General features: G+C 38.6%; 1 protein-coding gene across 1 annotated transcript in view; it reads left to right on the top strand.

Annotated features, from left to right (window-relative positions):
- exoc4 (exocyst complex component 4) overlaps window positions 1-23,412 on the top strand; it is a 137,965-nt gene that overhangs the window by 30,959 nt on the left and 83,594 nt on the right. The window contains exons 9-10 of the mRNA XM_011491137.3: window positions 4,600-4,745; window positions 5,099-5,187. Coding sequence (XP_011489439.1) covers window positions 4,600-4,745; window positions 5,099-5,187 — 235 coding nt within the window. The remainder of the gene's footprint in view (window positions 1-4,599; window positions 4,746-5,098; window positions 5,188-23,412) is intronic.

A 23,412-nucleotide genomic window follows, 5' to 3' on the forward strand; every position in this document is an offset into this window, starting at 1 on the left:
CCAGAAGGAAGCTGTTCATCACAGGGCCCCAGTTTGACATAACCTTTCCTAGGACACTGGGGGCCCGTTTCATCCTAGCTTTGTGTTTATTATATGTTTGGATGGTTGAAGTTTAAAAACCATTGGAAATGGCGCACTATTCGGACACCACTATAGTATTCTCCTTGTAACGCAATGACAAATGCATATATATATTCACAAAAAGTGTTGGACAATGCAAGGATACGGGGATTCACTGAACATGCAGGCAAATCTTCCTTCCTTCTGTCAACAAGATAGCCTTCACATGTTTGACTGTGTGCAGCCAGCTCCAGGTGGGAGCCCCCACTGTTCTGCAAGGGTTCAGTGTTGAGAGCGGCTGTGGCTGAGGCACTGTCAGAACTCATGAAGGTTATTGAAGTTACTGGAGCAAAATCGATAGAGGATGTATACAGAACCCTCTGTCTGACGGCCAAGGACACTTCAGGCTTTAAACTTTAAGCCAGCAGTCGAGGATATCAGTCAATATGTTTTGTGACAGTGTGCTTGCCAAAGGACTTAGAGGGAAAACGGCTGATTTTAATAAAATTCTGAGAAAGGAAGAAAGCTGATTTGTTCCAAACTATTTGTAAGATGACTTTATTAAGCAGAAAAGGGAGAAATAAATTGATATTTAAGTTGAAATTGTACTTCAAAGTTTATCCAGTGTCAAGTGCTCACCTGCAGAGCTTTTTCCTAATTGCTTTGATTGTTTAGCTGCTGCACACTAATGGAGAGGATGGAGGATGGAGGATGGGAAAACACTTCTTCCAAAAATAAAGTGTGACATCTGAACATTTTAGCAAGCACAGGCTAGATGGAGGTTCTGGTAATGAACAGCAAAGGTAGGCTTCCATTAACCCTTTTCCCTAGTTAGTCTACCTTGGCATTCAACCCAATCGACCAATTTACCAACCCATTCCTCTGCAGAATTGACTTTAATATTTGCCAGCGGAGGTGGTCTTTTTAAGGTGGAGTGTTGTGGATTCAGTTTTTTTAGAATTCAGTCAAACACACTTTAACTTTTAATGCTTAATCATTATAAATATTTTTCCATGTCCCTCAAAATTAGAGACCTCCATTTCTTTCCTACTGTATTTAACAACCTTTATTTTTAATCATTCTATTTTGCTATAGCTTACTTTTTATGGCCTTTTGGTGAAATTCACCATAGAGTTAAAAAATAACTAACGAATGTAACTTGAAGCTAACTGGAGGCTATCCTTTCCTGCTTTAGTCATTTGAAGTGGAGAGGAAATTTGGAAAGACAAAGTAGAGTTTGTCGTCTGTCTGTTGCTGGCTTAGCAGATAGGAAATAAAGATTATTTTAATTGTGCCTGTCCCTTCATTCCCACACTACTTGCATCAGATCTTATCAGTTCTCCAGGATTTTTCTAAATTAAAAGCTGCATCCATTTGGAACTGGGCTTTGGGGCCAATTCCTAATGACTATTGTGGACTATTTGTTTTGTTTTCTTCTGTATCTGAACTCTGAGCATTTAATCTTGCTCAAAATGCAGCCACAATAGAAGGTCTTTGTCTTGACATCCATTTAGTGATGATCACTCAACACCCTTTCAATGACCTTCTTTATTTAACACTACCTGCATTCTTGCCTTTGTATTTTAGTTTGTCTGTTGTTGAAACGATCTCTCTTTGCTGTGTGAAAACTGTCCATCTTGTTATATCTAGAGTTCCTTCTATGTACATCGTCTGAACATGTAGATACTCTAGTTGATGGTTGTTTTTTGTGACTCTTTGTGCTTTAAGCAACCAAATTTCAGGATAAAAGTCCTTCAAAGAGGACCAAAACTGTATTTCTTCTTGATGCTTGATGAATCGATGCTGAACCAACGATCAGTCAAGCAAAAGAAACTTATTAAAAATCATTAAATTAAAAAGATATCCAGGTTCAAATAAACATTTATCATTTTGATAAAGACTGACTAATTGTGTTTAATTATTAATTTTCGGAAGGTTAGTGAGCAACCTTTGATTTGTTATAGTTCTCAAACACACTTTTTGTTATGTTCCAAAGATCATTATAGTTCCTTTTTCCAGGACCATTTCCAGCTAATATAATTGACTTGACAAATAAAACTACAAGCTTAAAAACCCCCCCACATGTTTTCATTTTATTTTGTTTGTAATTTATTCTCCTTAATGTTTCTCTGGGGAGTTGTTTCGGCTATGACCCCGCCCCCCCCCGGGGAAAACCCAGGATACGCTGGACAGGCTGCGTCTCTCAGCTGGCCTGGGAACACCTCTGGATTCCCAGGAGGAGGTGGAGGAAGTGGCCGGGGAGAGGACAGTCTGGGCACCTTTGCTTCAACTGCGGCCCCCCGTGACCCGGCCCCAGATGAGCAAATGAGTAATGGATGGAATCCTTTCTTGTAATAATCTCCATACTGCATGGTCGGAATAAAAAAATCTACAATTAGAGAAGAAACCTTCTTGCTAAAGCTGCGCTAAAAAAAATCTGTTCCTCACTGGCTTTGTAATAAAAAATCATTGTTTGGAGCAATGAAACAACATTGTGATGGATGCTCAAATAACTGGATCTTTGTCACACAGTTTGTCTGTGCATAAGAGGAAGAGAGGTAGAAGGTTGGCTAACTGATTTGCACACATAATGGGAAGTTCAAAGCCAGAAATCAATGAAGGAGACCATTTTACACGCATTATCACCTTATTTAGTGTTTGTTCCTTATTATGTTCTTAGTCAGTCTTCCTTTCTTATTAGATTTTATTTATTCTTTAGATTTTTAGTGTCCACTTCTAATTCTTCAGCATTGCTGCCCCTCATCCCTTTCTGGCTCTATCTTTCTCCCTGTCCAAGCAGTCCTTTTAATTGCTTCCAAAGTTCACCCCGTCTCTCGGCTAATGCAATTTAGGAAGGGTCGGAACCCCTTCATCAGCCCAGCCCTTGAATTTCATTAGGTCTACTTGGGTGTTAGCTTGCGAGCAAGTGAGGTTTTTGCTCCATCAGCTCATCATTAGTAATTAATACACTGATAGGATTAGCTGCAGCATGAAGCCTGCGGCATGTCGCATCTCCGGTGTTGTGAGTTACAGAGGGTGTGTGATGGAGTGAATTGAAATAATGAGATTATGTATGTGTGGTGGAACACTTTGGTCTGACCTGCATGATTTCGACAAGTTTGTAAATTTGACATAACTTACAACTACATTTGATCCCAAGTTATCTTTATACTTTAGCATTTTTTTGACCATATCGATCAGATTTTAACCCATACAGGTTTTCTTTTTAAATCAAATCAAATCAAATCAAATCAACCTTTATTTATATAGCACGTTTACAACAATACATGTCACTCAAAGTGCTGTGCATAAAAACAATAAAATTTAAAAACAAGATGACAAGACAAACAGTGCCGACAACCCCCCCCCCCCCCCCCCCCCCCCCCAAACACACACAGACACACACCATAATAAAAAGGTGATAAAATGATGGAATGTACAGACATTCCATTTTATTTGTAAATTTGAACCTATGGACAGCCTTACTGTCATGCAAAGGCGTTCCCATTTATGATGTGGTTTGCATTAATTGCATCATCATGGTTGGGAAGGCCCTCCATCTGCTCAGGCATTACTCCTCTCCCATCCTGGGCTGACCCACACTGTGCCTCAGATTTAGACACACGGGGGCTAAATGGCTCTGTTAAATTATGAAGCTGTTAGAAATGAGTGGCTATTTTGGAACATATGTATGTGCACCGTGAGGAATGAAGAGGGAGAAGGAAAGGCATAGATGAACTGGCGTACAGCGAAGAAGAAGAAAAAAAAAGAAATGTGACAAAATGAGAAATGGAGCCCAAAAGAGATTTTGAAAAATGAGAGCAAATGAAAGCAACAGAAAGAATGTAGAGATATAATGATATAGTGGAGGAAGTGAACTTTTTCTGTCTGACCAGACTTTCAGTGTGCTTATTCCAGACTATTGTTAGACGTTGATAAGACTTTTATGAAGCATGATGGATTTCACCATGGATCATGCAGATGGATCAGACAACTGGAAGACAAGATTTTTATGGAAATCATTAAAATGCTCCTTTTTATGTCAGTCATTTTTCTTTTTCAGATTAAGATTTTTTTTAAGAATTTGTAATGCATTTTTAAGAGTGTTTGTGCAAAACATAGGTGTAAAAAGATTATTTTTTTTAAATTTGTTTCCTTTTTTAAATTCACTAAAAAGTTTAAGCACTTAAGTGTAGAAATGTGTTAATTTTGTGCAGGCTGATAAAAAATCTGCAGTTTTTTTTATTTTAATCCACAAAACTTTGTGGAATTTTTATCATTAAAAAAAATTTTTGTTTGTTTTTTTAAAGTTCCGCTGATACCTTTTTCACCTATCAACCTGGCTTTTCTGTCTGTTGATGTTTTTGTTCATTTTTTTTTCTGTAGAAAGTACATAAAGAAAATCACTGAAAAGAATACAAAGCCATATATTCTGTCTTACAGACATTGTTCTGTCGAAATAAATGCCAAATTCTGTTTTCATGGTTGTGTCTCTGCTTTGTTGTTTTTAACAACATGATTGATGTCTGTGTCGTACAGGTTCTGCTCATGGAGTACCTGGACGTGAAGAACAGCCGCAGTGCCACAGAGCCGTCCGCTCAGCTCTCCTACGCCAGCACTGGCAGTGAGTTTGCTGCATTCTTTGCCAAGAAAAGACCACAGCGTGCCAAGCAGTCTCTGTTCAAGTAAGAATCACACTTTGTTAAATGGATTATTTTTAGAGGAGAAACAAGTACAAAGAACAGACTGTATAAGAAAAAAGACTAACTATAAGCACAACATTTATTTTATGACTTTCCAATGTTATGACCAAAGGTATATTTTGATTTCTTTCTTTTATAATAAGGACTTCTATCATTTTGAAGCCTCTTGTCTTAAATAATGAGGGCTCTTTTTGATTTTTCAAGGCCAATGTGTTTTGTCTCGAGAGCTCTGAAATGGAAAACAATCCAACAAAGAAGTTCTGAAATGGATTTTGGTGCATCTTCAAGTTTAAATGTTGTTTTCCAGTTTTGTTTCAACCTTTTGTTCCCTGCAGGTTTGAGTCATCTTCCCATGCCATCAGCATGAGTGCGTACCTCAGAGAGCAGAGGCGAGAACTCTACAGCAAAAGTGGAGAATTGCAAGGTAAGGAGGCAGACGGGGGTTTAATTTGGCTGTGGAGACACAAGATAAAGGGTTTGAGAGGCTAATGGCTGAAACAAGGACACATGGATAGATAACAAGAAGGAAATGACAGTAGGAGGGGGAAAAAAAGAGTAGAAATGGGCACAAAAGTTATGAATTGGATAGGTGAAAGATACTGGAGAGATACTAATCAGTATACTATATCCAGAGGTAGAGATCGGAGGAGTTGAGTCAAAGAGGAAAGGATGAAGGTTATGGCTACACTACTGAACTATATGTGGCAGTATGAATAGAGATCAATAGGGGAGGGTAAAAACACTCCAAACATTGGAGATAAATGTGTAAACTGAAGTGAAAAGGTGCAGATATGAAGATTGAAAGGTGAAGTTTTTTTTGGGTCATTTGGATGTGAGGAAGCAGATGAAAAGATGGAGGGAAGAGAATTAGAGAAAGGTGAATGTGGAGACTGAAAGAGCATTTCACAGTTCAAGAATGTTTGCCTGTGAACCTAAAAAAGCAGACCTTTTTTTCTTAAGACAGCAAATCATGTAAGTTCCTTTGAAAATAAAATGCACTCTGTCTCTGTTGAATCGATTCTGGAAATTACTGGTGATACCAAGCCCTACTCTTTTGTTGTATGCTGATGTTTAAAACAAAAATGTCAACATTAATTATTTCTGCTTACAGCTTTTCATTACTTTCAATTTGTGATTACAACTAGCACTAAAAAGTTAGCCCTCCTTGAACTTTAGTTCTTCGCTCTTCTACTTTGGTCCAAGAGCAACTAAGTTTGCTTTTGTCCACCCTGCTTCCACAGCTTGGTTTTGTGTTTGCAAAATAATTAACGCTTGAATGTTTGAGGATTTTTTTCCCCCCAAATGTTAGGCATTAGTAAAGACCACATGATTTTATTTTATTTACTTGTTTTTCTTTAAAGTCGCAACTGGAACTAAAAAGCAAGTGTTCTTTGTTTTTCATGGAATTGTATTCAGCTAAAGAACCAGACATGCCAGTCATTACTATTCAATCCGTAGCTCTGGGTAAAAATCAAACATTGTCTTGTAAATAGAAAATGGAAGAAGAACATTGATTAACTGTGAATAAAAGACAACCACAAAATGGTCTTTATATAAAGAATCACTTTTGTTTTTAACTTCTATCTGTCAGTGCCTACGAAAGAAGGTGGAAAAATATTTTTTGACTGACTGAATGCCTCGAAGCGTTTATAAGAAGATGAGATTTCTCTTGGCTTTCATTTCACCTGTCACAATGCGTAGCGCGGGCCACAAGTGCAGGCCAGGGCCTGAATGGCTGAAAAGAGATTGAAGGAGTAAGAAATCATTTAGAAAGTGAAATAAGTCGACTGTGATGGAGAGAGTGGAAAGATGGAAAGATGTTGGGGAGAGGGAGGTTAGAAGTCATTGTTTTCATCTGGGTTCAGTGAAGAAGCCATTAAAAGATTTCTGAAGGAAGAAATTAGAAAAATTATGTAGTGAAACAGATGGTATGGGGCTTTTTTCTCTATTAGATAAGATGAAATATCAAGTACGGATGGAAGAACTGAGGTTGTTAGTTAATGCTTTAGCTGTGCGATTTGCCCCCCCCCCCCCGCTCCGCTCTGGGTAGGCTGCTCCAACGACTCAAAGTATCAACTCAATGGCATACCAACCCAACATAGGACAAAAGGTGCTAAGAGATCGAGTTGTCTTAGGATCTCTCATATTTCCTTAAAAAAAAAAATGTTTTTTTGTGTGTCAAAGGTAATATATTATCATATACATGGACATTGTCTACAATAAAAGGCTTAAAAATAGCATTATGTAGGCCAGGGGAGCATAAATCCAGGCCTCGAGGGCTGGTGTCCTACATGGTTTTTACAACCAAACTGTCATCCAAGCTCCTTATTGTATAAACACACCCGATGCAGGTAATCAGCAGCAGATAAGGCAGGATATCTGGAAAACCAGCAGGAGGTCGGTCTTTGAGGCCTTGATTTTGGCCCCCCTGGTCTAGGCCCTTTAACGAAGGTTCTCATTTTTCCTTGTGAAGTGCTTTTGAAGTTTTGTCAATAAGTGGTTTCATCAGTCTGACATGGTTTTTAAAGCTATTTAAAGAAGTATCTGTGTTGCTTAGAACTACTGCTAGTGCTGCAAAAATGATTGCACATTTTAGTGTCCTTTCAATTAAATCGCGAGGAAGGAAATATTATTAATTTAATTGTTTATTTAAAAACGGACTCAACTATTTCTGCATTTTAGGAAGATTTGTATGTATTTGTTTTTAAATTAACTATATCCTACATCTGCGTGGATCAAAAATCATTGAGAAAAGATCAATTGTACCAAAGTTTGAAAAGTTTTAAATATAAACCAAAGCATGAAGTAGCTCAGAAATGCCTTGTTCTAAAACCCACAGTCATGTTTTCGCAGGTAAATGTAGTTCAACTTTACACCTAAAGCTAATATTCCAAGTACCAGTCGGTAGGTATTTGCCAAAAATATATTCCAATCATGATTACACAAGGCCAACAAAAGTCAATGTTTTTGACCCAAATGTGATAATACAACATGAAGCAGTCTTAACCCGACATCTTAATAACGCATGCTCTTTTACATACTGTAACTTTTTGACCGTTTACACAATCACCGTGAATTTAACTTTGAGACTAAATGCAGCACTTTATGAGCGTAAAGTGTTGCATTACGGTGCAAAACTGCTTTTCTCTGTGACAGAATCAGAGGATTTACGTGGATTTCACAAGCACTTCACTACTGCGAGGGGCTGCATATCAGCAGCGCAAGGCTGCTTTTTCCATTTGAACAACTAGCAATGTCTTGATCCAATCAATGCTGCTTTCCTCCACTTCACAATCTGCTGGAACTACTTTAATTGTGTAAACAGTTGAAAAGTTACGGTAGTTGAAAGGGTTAATGACAAAAGTGCACATTAATCGATGACATTCAGAAATGAAGGACCACTACTTAAGGTTATCGAAAACTTAAGACTCCTTCATTATAGTGGTTCTGGGCAAACAGTTGGGCTTCCTGTGAACTCACCAAACTTATTACCATCATGAAATCCATCAACCTCATATAGTTTGCAGTACGACGACTGATCTAAAAAGAAAAAAAAATCGCAATCAAAGTCAAGAATTAACAGAAAGATATTTTTAATGATTATGATAAAAGAGTGATTCAAGTAATGTAAAAAAACAAAAAGAACCATTGGTAGTTCAAGGTGTTTCTGATCTTTTGTGCATGTCAAAAATCTTCTGTTGGATCTTTTTAGCATCAATAAAACCATCAGTGAGGTCAGTATAAATTATTGATCTTAACACAAGTTCCTAGACCTTCTGTAACTTAGGATCAGAGCAGTTGTATATGTGTGTGTAATACATTTGTAACCAGTTTACTTTTTAACATCTCTAATGAGTTTAAATTTAATCTGTAATATCTGTAATTCACATCTCTAGAGTGTTGTATGGACCTACCATGTATCATTATTACCCCACCCCTCTCTACACACACACACACACACACACACTCACCCCTATACACGACTATGCACATCGTCACATGCCCCATATACACATTTGAACACACAAGGGAACTTAATTGCTTTCCTTCTCATTGTGTATGCTTCAGTTAGTCCAATTCTTCATCTAAAGACTTAATTACAGCTCCATATGCGGCCACATCTGGAATGTGTGATCTGAATGTAAGTGTTGGGGCCACAAGTTTGCGTATGTATTTGTTGTTTTTACATACTCAAGGTCTTCAACTGTCAGTAGAAATAAACAAGGAGCATTGTATTATTTGTGCTCCTATGAACTCCTGGAAAAAGTCTACCATATTTCTCATGAATAAGAAATAACATGTTTTTCACCTGCAGATGTGTTACCATTCCCCGTGTCTCACAGTCTCTCGATTTTTTACACTCGTAGCTTCTGCTTTTTTTATTGCCTTTTCTGTATAGTGCAGACATGGAAGAAGCACTGTGGTCATTGGGGAGGTGAAGTGTGAATATATTTTAATAACTGCAGCAGTCTTGCAACACTTCGTAATGCATTTACAGCCCCTCTTTTGATTCATTTCTCTTTTACGTCCCAGCTGCTCATTGTGTTTTGTAAGATGTTGCCTTGCTCCAGGGCACGTTTGAAGTGACAATCCCCCCCACATTTGATGGCGGTACACTCAGCCCGGCTGTCAGCACACGGTAGCACTGTACGTGCACGTAAACTGGCGCGTGCATGTACCTCAATTCCCAATGCTCTCACCTTTGACCTCCCTCCTCCTCTCAGATGTGCTCATAATCAACTTCGTTCCAAATCTGTTCCGTGCAGGTCCCCCCTTTTCCTTTGATATTCAAATGGACTTATTTGCAGTATGTGTACCGAAGATAAGAGTGTGGTTGACTCTCCCTATGCAAGTAAAATAGTTACAAACAGCTCTTTTTGCTCATTCCTTAATACCCAATGTGAAGTATGTGGTAGAAAAAGGCTGTGCTGCATTAGAGACTTCTTCTGTGTACAGTGGCATCATTTTCCCCTGACAGAGGAAGGAACACGGAAAGGAGGAGGATGAGGAGGTTAGTGGGGTGACCAAAAGTGGTGTTCCCTGTCAAGCTGATTTGTACACCCCAATTGAGAGGAGAGGGAGAAGAGGTGCAAATGGAAAAATGTCTGGAGGGAGACAGAGGAGTAGAGGTGATGGCGGTTTGGATATTGGAGGTGGGGCTGCCAGATGTGCAAAGCCACTTGCTCAGCATAGGTGTGTGTGCGTTTGTAATGTGTAGCAACAACCAACATGGTCCTGCCAAGTGATGTGTGATGTTGCACTCCCCCGTCATTGTGGTTTCTTGGTGTGGAAAGTAATATATGGAGGCTGTTGTGAGCTTCAAGCCTTTTTTGAAGGTTTATGGGTCACTATTGAGGCTTTTGAAAGAACAGAAAAACTTTACTGTCTGTCAGAGCAGACCTTCTTCATTACATAGCGTATTAGGAAACTAATCTCTTTCCAGTTGTAATCTAATTTTGTGGCCAGCAAACATGACCCTCCACTAGTTGTTCTATTGATGCACCTAAATATTACCTTAAACCCTTTTTTTAAGGTCTTCCAAGAAGTCTTTGCTTTGTCCTATCAATTATATATTCCCTTGATGTCATGTTCTTAATTTATCAGCAATTTAAAAGATAGATTGTTTTTTTCATTTCGTGCAGTGATCAATAATTGACTCCAGCTGGCCTTGCAATTAAAATTAATCATCTTCGTAAATGAAGCATTATATAGAAGGTAAATTTGTCAGCAAAGGAAAGGTCATTGATTATTACAAGATGATAACGTGGGAATACCAAAGATATGCACTTAACTTGGTGCGAAAGTTCTTGCTTCACATTCTTTCCCCACTCATGGTTGTTCTTCATGGAATTAGTCATCAAATAATCCTTTAACTTCTTAAAATAGATTATAAAAATGATAAAAATATAATTGATCTAAACAAAAGAAAAACTAATAATACTTTGTTCCACCATCTTTTTTTTTCCTAGTTGTAATTAAACTTTTCAACGTTAACACAACATTGCTCAAATTATGTGTAAAATTTACTAAACATGCCACTGTTATATAACTTCAAATTTTAGTTGACAGGTGAAAGTTGCTCCTACACAAACATGTAAAAAAGTTTGCCTTATTTTAAAATAAATCACTGATCTGGAATTGTGTTGCTGCTGTGCATTTCTTCTGGGGAAACATGAAATTGCACTTCAAAAATTGGGGGGAAAAAGCAACCGCTTAAAAATTTGTACGCCCTCCCAAAGCTTTTAAATAATGATTGAAAAACATTGCAACTTTTTAGAAAAATGATTGCAACTTCAGGCTTTTTGTGTTCTAACATTCATAAAAAATGCTTGCAAGATCCTGGAGGAACTGCTTTACCTTTGAGTTTGGACTTCCCATGTTCAGTTTAGTTGCAGATATATATACCGGTACATGATGGTGTCAGGGACCAGAGTTTTCTTTATCATTTACCTCACCGCAACGTACACATTACAGACTCACTCTGATCATCTTCTGATCAATAGTAAAGGTGTTTCCACTGGTCTTTTAATTATTGTTTATACTATTTTTAGCCCAAATCAAAAAACCTGTCGTTTTGAGGACATAATTTCTGCAGAGCATCAGAAGTTCATCAGAAATTTGCCCTCTGAGTTGTGGCCGCAACTGTTGGAACGGAGTGAGCCCACTTTTACTTCCCATCATGCGTCTGTTAACATTCTTTTCCAGTAGTTAACAACCCCTCCCAATCCCGACCTAACACTACCGGTGCAATAAAAATGGCGAGCATTATTGGAGCTATCCAGCAGTACAATTTCAAGCCAGATGCCAGCTCAGATGAGGAAAACAAAAACATTCATGGATCAAGTCTACAAGTGGATGCATCGGCATGGAGTGGAGTAGGAAATTTGTGGCTCACCAATTGTATTTTCTGTTGCACAAAATGCTCTTTTTCTTACTGCATTTTTTTTAATCTGCTCCTGATTCACAAACATTTGAATAAAGAAATACTTGGAAATGCAATTTTAAGCTTAAATTTTCTTTATAAATGTCCTCCATCATCAGAAATATTCCACAACATGTAAAAAACATTAGAAACACACCATTTTTCAAGTGGGTCTTTGATATTTAATCCACAGAAAAGGGCCAGTAATGTGACCACAGTAGTTTTCTTGCTAAAGGAAAAAAACAATACCTTAAAAATGAACTCTACTTTGAAACAAAACGATTGATTTTCCCCCCTCTTTTTATCAAAGGCAACTTTGACAATCACCAGTAAAGTCCAGATTGATCTACACTTTGATAAACACTTGCTAAACTGATTCTTTCATCAGGATTTTTTTCTTCTTTTGTGAGTTAATTTATTTTTATCTTTGTCAAAAAACTACTCTGTAAGTAAGACTTGCCGAAAAATGTCAGTCTAAGAAAAAAAAAAAGGATAATTTTTAATTGTTTCCTACAATTTCACAAACTCCCCAGTTAAAGCTATTTCTTGTAGATAGTCTTACTAAGTAAGCAACAATAAAAACACGGCTACAGAAAGAAAAACATTCTTGTTTAATAAGGCATGACCTATTGTCAGACATCTTGTAAAATTATTTAGTGGTGCCTTATATAAACATGTTGTAAACATTCATATTCTTTAAAAGTTTATCACAAAATATGAACCTTTTTTGATGATGAATTTGATCAATCTAAACTACTGAAAGTAAAATTTCTCAGTCCAGATGACACCCTTTAGATCTTACAAAGGAGTATCAAACATGAATCTTTTATATGTTAAAGCATTAATAAAGTAAAACATTCGAACATAAGTTAAGTATTACAATTTTATAAGACAATCATGTGAATCATTTATTATAGGGCATTCAGGGGACAACAAAGAAAATAAAATGAAGGATATAATTGTTTACACAGTGCGGACGTTTAATCATAGAATTTTTAGTTTTCTAGCCTCCGGCTCAGTTTTATCAGCAGTGGACCTATCATCATTTCTGGCTTTGACTGTCACCTCTGTGTTTACATTTAATCTTGCACTTGCTGATTGGAGAACAAATGAAAAAGGATGGAACTTGTCAAGGGAAGGGTGGGTAAATGAAGGGCACAAAAGACACGAGGCTGGAAAGGATTTGACATCTGCACTGTAAATACATTGATAGTCCAGGCAGGTACATCGACAAACACACACTCTCAATTCTGGCATTCACAGCCTTCAACAGGTTGTTCCGGGGCAGCAGAGGGTGTGCAATATGCTTCCAGGTTCCCTGCTGGGTCCAATCAAACATTTGATGACACTTGGTTTGCTGGCAGGTTAGTTCTCCCAAGTCCCCAAACAAATAAATACACATTTATGTGCCTTGCCTGTCAGGTTACTTGTGTCTATTAAATGCATTTGGTATCCTATCTATCTCTTTTTAAAGTGTAAAACTCCTTGAGGAACATTTGTGATGTTGGCTATATAAATACAGTTGAATCTACTGGAGTAAACCCTATTTTCAGTGGTGTGTTTATTGCCTTTTTTTTTTCATTTCAAACTTTGCTTTCACTTTCTACTAGTATAAGATGATAAATTTATCTTTTCCAGCAAACGAAAAATGGCATCAATAAATTTGAATTTGGGCATTTTTCTGTTTTAAGAAAAAACAAAGGTCTAGTGTTATGAAATGCATGTTTAGGTCAGAAAAAATAAAAAAATTCTGTCAAATGATAGTCATTATTTTATGATAATAAGCCATGATTTAAAAATCACACATGTTCTCATGGGGGTTTTTCTGATGATGGTGGACATAGATACAAATATTAACTTAAAATTGTGTTTCTAAGTATTTTTTTATTCAAATCTTGAATTAGAAGCCGACTGAAAATTGCAGTTGGAAAAAAAGCAGTGATGTAGGTGCTACAATTGGCAAGCTCACTGTTTCGCTCCATTCCAATGCATCTACTTGTCAACAGGTAGATCCATGTACGTCTTTGTTTTCCTCATCCAAGCTGGATTGCTGTAAGCTAGCAGGAGCGCATTGAAACAAATGGATGATGGGAAGTTTGGGAAGGCCTACACTGCACTGACGGCCCTGCCCAAAACCCAGAGGTGAATTTCTAATTAACCAATGCCGCTTAACAGTAACTATGTCCTAGAAAACAACACAGGTTTTTTTTTATTTAGCCTAAAAAGTTATAATCATAATTAAAAGACCACTGGAAATGCCTTTGAAATACATTAAAAGATGATCGGAGTGAGAATTTAAAATACGTTTTTTAAAGACTTCTGTATTTTGTCATTTTACCTGGGAGTAATGTTGTTCAATGTAACAAATAAATGGCTTAGTGATTGTTTTTGCACACTGTGAGGTGCTTTTGATGCATATAGGTACCTATGTGCTGTCACAAGTTAACCCTATGAAGATGCATGTTTGAATGTAATGACGTACAGATAACTACAGAAAATCTACTAGCACCAATTCCTAATATTTTTGAGCAATGCACTTCTCTTTGTATTCCTCTTCCATGCTCTGTGAATCTATGCTCCATCATTGTGGAACATTTTGCTTTCTGTCTCATGTGGTAATATTAATTTTAAGGAGGCTATTGTTAAAAGTGCACAGAAAATATAGTTTAACAGGTCTTTTCAACTAAAGTGAAAACCTTTTTTAGATCCTTGGCCCTGGCAGTAATAAACACCTGTTTTTACAGGCTGGACTTTTATCAGAGTCGGCTCATAACCTTCATCGACAGAATTTCCAGTTTGCTCAGATCATGATTGCATCTTTGCTTCTGAAGGTTATGTGATGTTGGAGATTGACAGGTGAATAGGGGACATGCTTGATAAGGCCTGGTCTGCATTGGTCTTGTCTTAACAGACAGAGAGGCAAGCGAAAAGGTGAAGCTGTCAGTTTTCTGGCTGATTTACAACACAGCCCTCACTTATGACACTAAGTAGTGACCAAAGGAATGAGGTTATAAATATTGTCCTAAATAACTTATTTTTAAAGAGGGATTCGTTTCCTCTTAGGACTATGGTGAGGGGCTTGGTCATCCCTTTGAGGTTCGGAGGGAGCCAGTTCAGTTGGACATCAGATCAGCGATCTGTCCAGACATCTCCCAAAGGTAATGCTTCATAGGAAAGTCTTCATAGGAGTACTCTGGGGCAGACACAGGGTCCTCTGGAGAGACTATAACTTCTGTGCCACGAAGGAGCAGCTGGAGTTGGCATTCGGTAAGAAAAAGAGGTTTGCGGATCTCTGCTCAGACTATGACAGGTTCATGATGGTGACAAAAAATAAGCGAATAGGTGGATGAAAAAATTATTATCCAATTTTGAAGTTGACAACTGTAATTTAGCGTTTTCCTTGAGAGAAGGTGTAGCAGCCGTGGGCCATTGTGCAAACAGGGAGAGGCAGTTTTCGTTGGCTGAGGGCCCTACTCAGCTTTTCATGAGATTACAAAACCAGTTGTTTAAAAAGTAAAAAGGAATATATAGGCTAATCCAATTTTAGCCCTCAATATTCTTATTTGTCTATAATGGTTGCTCCATGGAAATTAGTCTAGGATTGATAAAAATCAGGTCACATTCTTCATGTTCAAGTCAAACGCATTCAAATGTATGTGCATGTTTGCAAAAAAAATTAGACTGGAATTAAGCTGCATATGTACAGAGCTTAAAGCTGCTGATCTAATAGGATCAGTTTTCTAGTCAATAATTCATGAATCTGGTCAGTGCCAAGCATCTTATTCTGCTTGGATCGTCTTCATGTCTGATTGGATCTTAATGAGAGGCTTCCATTATTAAAATTAATTTGATGGGATCTTGTATGCTGCTTCACCAGCCATGAAACCAGCCCAACTGAGAATAAAGCACATAAATAAATGATTGTAAAAATAAATGCAGGTGTGAGTTAAGTTGGATTAATTATTAAAAGTGTCACCATGGTACACATTGGGATTTAACTTTACGAAATGTGTATCTGTCAGGCTATTATGACAACACTAACCCTTAAATATTTACGTTTTCTATGCTAAGAATGATCTGCCAAAGTCAAAACTGACATGGTCGTTTTGTCTCTTGTAACATCGAATTAAAAATAAATTCGAAGAAAAATCTTAGTTGAGGCTTTATGACAACCAATTTTTACCAACCAAGTTTTAATTTTTATAATTTGAGTTTTACAGGCAAATATATTCATAAACTGGTCTTTAAGTACATGGCAAAGAAAGTGAGTTGGACTTTAATGAGTATCTGAGTACTCGGACTACTCAGATACTCGCAATCTGTTCCTGAAAAAACGAGTGCAAACATTTGTTTCTTGTGATTTGATATACGAATTGTAAATCCAAGTCATTTAATGGAGTTTAAAAATACACCTCGGGCTATGTAATTATCACTCCAAATTGGAGAATAATATAGGATTTTAAGTACGTACATAAACTAAACCAAACTGCATGCACTACTGTGACTGGAAGTAAATAAAACCTGAAGTGAAGTGTCTGGGAAGCTTCTCATTTTTAAATTAAAGCTATCAAGTGGTTTTTGTAGATGAATAAAAAAAAATAAGAGACTCAAGTTCTGTTTATTAAATATAAGAATGTGTTTAATTTGTTTCAAATATCATTAAAAAAAAAGAACTAAAATATGATGGATAAGAATTTTGGAATATTATAAAAATCTTGCGATCAGTTTCCTCTAAAGAGGAAAAAAATATAAAACAAATCTGTTGTACACAGTGTCAGTTTTGAAATGAATGGACTTTGACCGTTTCAAGTTGTTGCGTTTTTATTTAGGTGATTCTGTCTTCTTTATACATGCAGTGGACAGACACACTGAGATTTAGACAGGTCTTACTTTTTGGATCACAGTCACATCTATGCCTGTGTGTGGCTTTCCTGACCCGCCCTCTTCGCATTTGTCAAAAGCGCACAGACACAGCGCGCTCAGAGCACATTGAAGTGTGTTAAAGAAGGCATCACAAGTTCATTCTTCCTCTGCCTAAATAATGGCATGGCTGGAATTCATCACAGGATCAGACAATTTCTCATCAAACTCAGGAAAGTGTAGCTAATGCAATTTCACTAAGTCACTGACTGACTTGATTAAATGTGGGCTGGAGAGTTCATAGTTAGACAGAGCAGAGGTCTGTACGGGTGTCACTGTGTGTGGGAGGATATTCTAACATCTGATCTATGCGGTTTGCTTGAACTATTTTTATTGACTTTTAAACACAATTCATTTAGTTGTTATATTTTTTATATATATATATATATATATATATATATATATATATATATATATATATATATATATATATATATATATATATATATATATATATATATATATATATATATATATATATATATCCATTCATTCCACATTCTCTGCATTTAACCCCTCTGGGTGGGATTACTTGAGTAGTAGCATTCTAACAGAACCTTGTTCTCACATCTAGTCCATTTCCATCTTGTTCCAGTAGCTTACTTTCCATCAGGGTGCTCTGGTCCCTCAGCACCTGACGCAGACCTTGTTTGGCCGGGCGACGTCTGAGCCGGCATGACATGTGGTTCATTGTCTCTCATGTTGTGAGGTAGGCGGTAGCGTTAAGGGTGTTGCCCAAGGACCCTCACTGGGTGATGTTATTTGCCCGTCATTGTTATGGTAATTGCCCCATTTCCATTGTCATGGTAATTGCCCCATTTTTCATTGCCATTAATTGTTCATTCCGCCCTGGGAATCGAACCCGGGTTTCCTGCATGACAGTCCTGCACCTTACCAACCGAGCTACCCAGCCAAATGACAGTGTACTCAGTGAATGTCTCAGGCAATGGAGAGCAGAGGACACAGTGCTGGAGGACAGATCCTCATGGGAGGACAAACCCCTGCATGGGATGTACCACCGGACCATAACTGAAGTGGCTGATATCAAGAAGTCCTACCAATGGCTAGAAAGGGCTGGCCTACAGGACAGTACTGAAGCGCTCATCGTGGCAGCTCAGGAACAAGCCCTGAGCACCAGAGCGATAGAGGCTCAGATCTACCACACCAGACAAGACCCAAGGTGTAGGCTGTGCAAAGAGGCCCCTGAAACAATCCAGCACATAACTGTAGGATGTAAGATGCTGGCAGGTAAAGCATACATGGAGCGCCACAATCAAGTGGCTGGAATAATATACAGGAACATGTGTGCAGAATATGAACTGGAAACCCCAAGGTCAAAATGGGAAACACCTCCAAAGGTGGTAGAGAATGAGAGGGCAAAGATCCTGTGGGACTTCCAGATCCAGACTGATAGGATGGTAATGGCAAACCAACCAGACATTGTAGTGGTGGATAAAGAACAGAGGAAAGCCGTTGTGGTGGATGTGGCAGTGCCAAGCGATGGAAACATCAGGAAGAAGGAACATGAGAAACTGGAGAAATACCAGGGACTCAGAGAAGAACTGGAGAAAGCCTGGAAAGTGAAGGTGACAGTGGTGCCTGTGGTAATTGGAGCCCTCGGGGCAGTAACCCCCAAGCTGGAGGAGTGGCTACAACAGATACCTGGAAAGACCTCAGACCTCTCAGTCCAGAAAAGCGCAGTGCTAGGAACAGCTAAGATACTGCGTAGGACCCTCAAGCTCCCAGGCCTCTGGTAGAGGACCCGAGCTTGGAGGAGAAACCACCCGCGGAGGGTGAGAGGGGCGTTTTATATATATATATATATATATATATATATATATATATATATATATATATATATATATATATATATAATAAATTAATATTGGTGCACATTTTACATAAAAAAACCCTATTAATAGTTTTTTTGTAGATAGGGCAGTGGTCCTTAAGAATTAATTTAGAGAGATTTAGCTTGATTAAGGCCATGTCATACAGCCACTGTGTCCATCTTGCACATTTTCCACATATGATATTTTGATCTTTCGTGATATATGTAGTTTATAAGTGTTTCTTCATTCGTCAACATGTGCAGATGTCCGTCGAGGGGTTTCAGCGTATGGTCCTTACTTGCATTCGGTTTTGAGCTGTTTGAAATGTTTTGGTCAGTTGAGAAATAGGCAGTTTATGTGAATTGTGTGTAGTTTATACGCAATTATGACGTAAATCTTGTGCAATTGTGCATGATTCTTGCAAAATGCAGATGCAAATTTGTGGCTTTCCACTAACTCCATGTATGTCCAGGGCTCCAGACTGCGACCATTTGCTCGCATTTTGCGACCAAAATTTGAGACTGTGCGACTGAATTTTACATCCAGTCGCACATGCGCGACCAGTAAATTTGCCTCCCCCACCCTCCGTATTTTTTTATTCATTAAACGTGGAAGCGGCCCGTCAATGATCAATGAAATGACCAATGAAATCATCAATGAGACGCGAGCCCACACGCACGCAGACAGACACACACACACTCGTGAGACTGGAGCACACGCGAGCGCATATCGAATTACATAAATGCCAAAAATTGAAAGGGCGTAAAGACAACTAAGCGGGCGTATTTAGAAACTGAGTGAGTGAAACTTACAACTGTGATGGCGTAATTCTAACTAAGCGACCCCGCATTTTACAACTGAACGGCTGAAATCCTAACTGAGCAGTAATCCTGCTCGGTCAGTTCTCTTTTGCGCCCTCACCTGGATTTACGCTCAGTGTTAAGGGGGCGTTTTTGTCACTTGGGGGCGGTATTCAGGGGTGTGTTTGTCACTTAGGGGCAGGAACATTTCTGGTTGATCTGATTGGCTGAAATTTGCATGCCAAGCAGCGGGGCGGGACTTTCATTTTGGGGCTTTAATAGAAAAGGAACAGCGGCTGTAACGTGGATTAAAAGCATTAAAACTGTAACAAATGCTGTGAATTTCACATGAGAAAAACTTCCCACCACACCACAAAAAACCCGCTGCACTTTCTTACCTTAGTTTTGGGTCGTTGGTTAATGTTTTAATCCACGTTACATCCGCGTTTTTTTTTCTATGATTGCCTCTAACAGGGGGGGGGCAAACAAGTTTGACACAAAGAGCCGACATCTCTAACTGTGATAGTCAAAGAGCCACAACACACACTGACCTGCCAGACACACACACAATTAAAGCCATATTATTTCTCGTAACCCCCTCCTCTCCTCTCCTTACAACAGCACTGGATTTAAACGGCGCCGTTTCAGTTCTGAGTGTTTTTTCTGTATTTAACGTTAACACACATACCGGTGAAACGTGCACGCTGGTGTGTGTTTAAAAAAGGCAGCGAGCACAAAACTGAGTTGGTTGTGATTTATTTTTTCAGTCATCATTCAGCATTTCTAATCCATCAAAGTCTTCATCTTCTGTATCTGGAACAGCTGGACTACATCTCTATCAGACACGCCGGCTTCCCTTTCCTCATCATCAGAGTCCGTCTCTTTGCTATGCGGCTCCAAAGAACAGTGAAAGCAGACACCTCAGGCCAAGTTTAAGTCCTGCAGTCCCAAAGTGTAGCGTAACTCGCCCGTTGCTGCGTCCCGGTAAGGGGGGGATGATGATAAGCTTTTCACTGTCATCTGCTGGAAGTAGCAGCGCTGAGCCTCGAGTCGATCTTCCAACACAGGCCTTTCCTTTTTCGCGGAAACTCAGCTGCTGCTGCATCTTCTTGTCTTGTCGGAGTTGGTTTTCCAGCGTCCTCACTTCCGAACCATGGATTCATTATTTTAAATTCTCTGGCAGCTGAGGTTCGATAAGTTAGAAAGATCTTCACAGATTCAGACTTCCTGCTTCAATAACTCTTCTGATCAACGTTCAAATGTGTCAGCAAGTATCTCAATCCTTTTGTATTAACACAGAGAGTGAACCACAAATGCATTTCTGAAGAAAAAAGATCGTTTTTTTGCCTTTTAATCAGAATTGTTCGCTTTAAGCTGTCAATGCAGACATGCAGCAGCCGGCTGCCAAGGGACCGTCAACAAAGTGCAACCTCTGTGAAACACCACTGTGTAAAAATCAATAATCTTACAAAAAAATCATAAAACTATTATAAAGCATATTCTTGTTACAATACATATTTTGTAGGAAAGTCCATCTTTATTTTATCTTGTTGCGTATACTTTTTCAAATTTTAATAGATATGAATCATGACTAAAGTTATCAGTAACTTGACATAACCTTATTGTCATACTAAAATAAAGAATGTCAATAGTTCACTTTGTTTATTTATAGGAATTTTTCATAATTAAAAATGGATCAGATTTGGTCAAAAATCCTCAATAGCTCTGAAGGTGCCAATTTTTTTTTTTTGCATAATCTTTGTTGCAGTAGGACAATGAGGTCATGATTAGTCAGTACAGGAGGTTTGGTGACAGAAGCTTTAGTATCTTCAGAGCTATTGAGCATTTATGTTATGATTCATATCTCTATTAAATTTTAAGAACTATAAGAAATAAAATAGAGGTTGACTTTCTAACAAAATTTAGTATAATAAATAATAATGTAGCATGACTATGCTGACGAGTCTTCATTACCAGTTCATATAAATATAGACATTTATTCCCTTTTTAAAAGTTCACTCATTTTTACAGAATGCTGTTTCACAGAGGTTGCACTTTGTTGACGGTCCCTTGGCAGCCGGCTCGCTGCTCTGTTTGCATTCACAGCTTAAAACGAACAATTCTGATTAAAAGGCAATAAAAACGAACTTTTTTCTTTAAAAATGCTTTTGTAGTTCACTCTCTGTGTTAATACAAAATGAGTGAGATACTTGCTGACACATTTGAACGTTGATCAGAAGAGTTATTGAAGCAGGAAGTCTGAATCTGTGAAGATCTAATTTAACCGAACCACAGCTGCTCCATTCCCGTGTTCCTCCGCGTAGCTGGTAGCTGCAGTTTAAACTATGCCTCATAATCGTGTCTCTTTGCATTTCCAGGGTTTCCAAAACGAAGTTGTTCTGCATTATTCACATATCTGCTCCTTTGTACTATGGGGGGGGGGGGGTGTCTTCTTTCACGTCCTCTCCTCTCTCCGTACCGTCATCATGCTGTTCTCTCCTAGATCTTCTTTACCGAAGTCACACAATAACACATTAGGGCCGCTCTGTACATTTTGGAGAAAATGTAAGACTTTCACCTTATGGTTGTGAAAGCACTGAATATAGAAAATATGATAAAAGGCAGAGAGCGACATGCAGCTCAAGAGCCGCCTGTTAACCCCCCCGCCCTGAAAAATGAAGGTCCCGCCCCTCTGCCTCGCCGATAGGCCATGCAAATTTCAGCCAATCAGATCAACCAGAAAGGTTCCTGCCCCAAAAGTGACAAAAACGCCCCCTTAACACTGAGCGTAAATCCACATGAGCGCGCAAAAAGGAAGTGACCGCGCAAGATCACTTCTCAGTTAGAATTGCGCCTGCGCGGTTTTAAGGTTCACTCACTCAGTTCCTAAATACGCCCGCTTAGTTGTCTTTACGCCATTTCAGTTAATGGCAGAAACGTAATTCCATAAGCGCACACTCGCATGTCATTGAGTGATGCCTGAGGCGGCCAATGCGTGTGAGAAGAATAGGGAAAGTCACTGCAAGTGGCTAAAATATGTGGAGGGGCGGGGCCTAGAGATAATCGAGTGCGCGTTAACGTCTGTGGGAAGGAAACGGAGACAAATCATCACAACCTGATATGTGCGTCTGAGCTATGAACAGCTAGCGAACTATTGATTCGTTCTTTCGACCTGCGGCTAGTATACCAGTGCCAGAGTGTACAGCAGGGGTCTCAAACTCGCGAAGCAAACCACGGCTCTCATACACGGCTGTAACGACAGCACATCGCTCCCGCGGGAGATGGTCAGCTGAGGAGCATAAATGTCCCACACCTACATGCGTGACAGCTAACGGGGCTCGAACATAAACACGTGTGAGCGACAACACGATTTAGTCTTAGACGCACTTAAAACACGTGTGGAAAATGCAACGATAGACGTGTTTAAGATGAACCAGCGCCCGGGGGGGGGGGGGGGGGGCATGAAGGCAAAGCTGCAACAGGAAGTTGGAGTTGTCCTTAACATTCAATTTAATAATTATGCCTCTCCCCCTAAGTACGATCTGTGATATTACATCTTTTATAATTATTTCAATGTTTTGTGATGTATGTAGCCTTTTTTTAATCAGTTGGTATTTTAAATTATTTTAATTGATCAGTGAACTACAAAAACCCATCAGGACGCATGTCCCATAATGCATTGTTTTGTAGTCTGTAGGGCAGCTTTCAGTCAGTTCAGTACTAAATTTCCAGCTGTGTTTGGTCAGGTTGGGGTCTTGCTTCCGCCCCTTTCTGGTGATATTTTGGTTTTGATTGACAGGTGATGTTAGAACAAAAACAAAAATATGTCTCACACCAGGTGATCTGTGCAGCGTTACGTCCATCTGGGTGATCTCAAATTATTGTGCATCTTGGCTGCACCTATTTGGTTTCGCCAACATGAATTTCCATCCCCTAATGTTTACATACATTTAAGTATTGTTCTTAACTGTGAAATGACCGAAAGGTTATTACGGTAATCACTTGTTACTAAAAACTTTTTTTATTCTAAATTTATGGTATATTGTTTACTATTTTTTTTTGTCATGACAGCGATGCTGCTGTCAGTTTACCTTCTTGTTGCATCTTCAAAAGTGCAGAATAAAATCTGACACTGAATTTGAAAAAGCAGATTGTAATTTTTGCATCTATAATTA

This window comes from Oryzias latipes, chromosome 23, assembly GCF_002234675.1.
Source record: "Oryzias latipes chromosome 23, ASM223467v1".
Lineage (NCBI taxonomy): Eukaryota > Metazoa > Chordata > Actinopteri > Beloniformes > Adrianichthyidae > Oryzias > Oryzias latipes.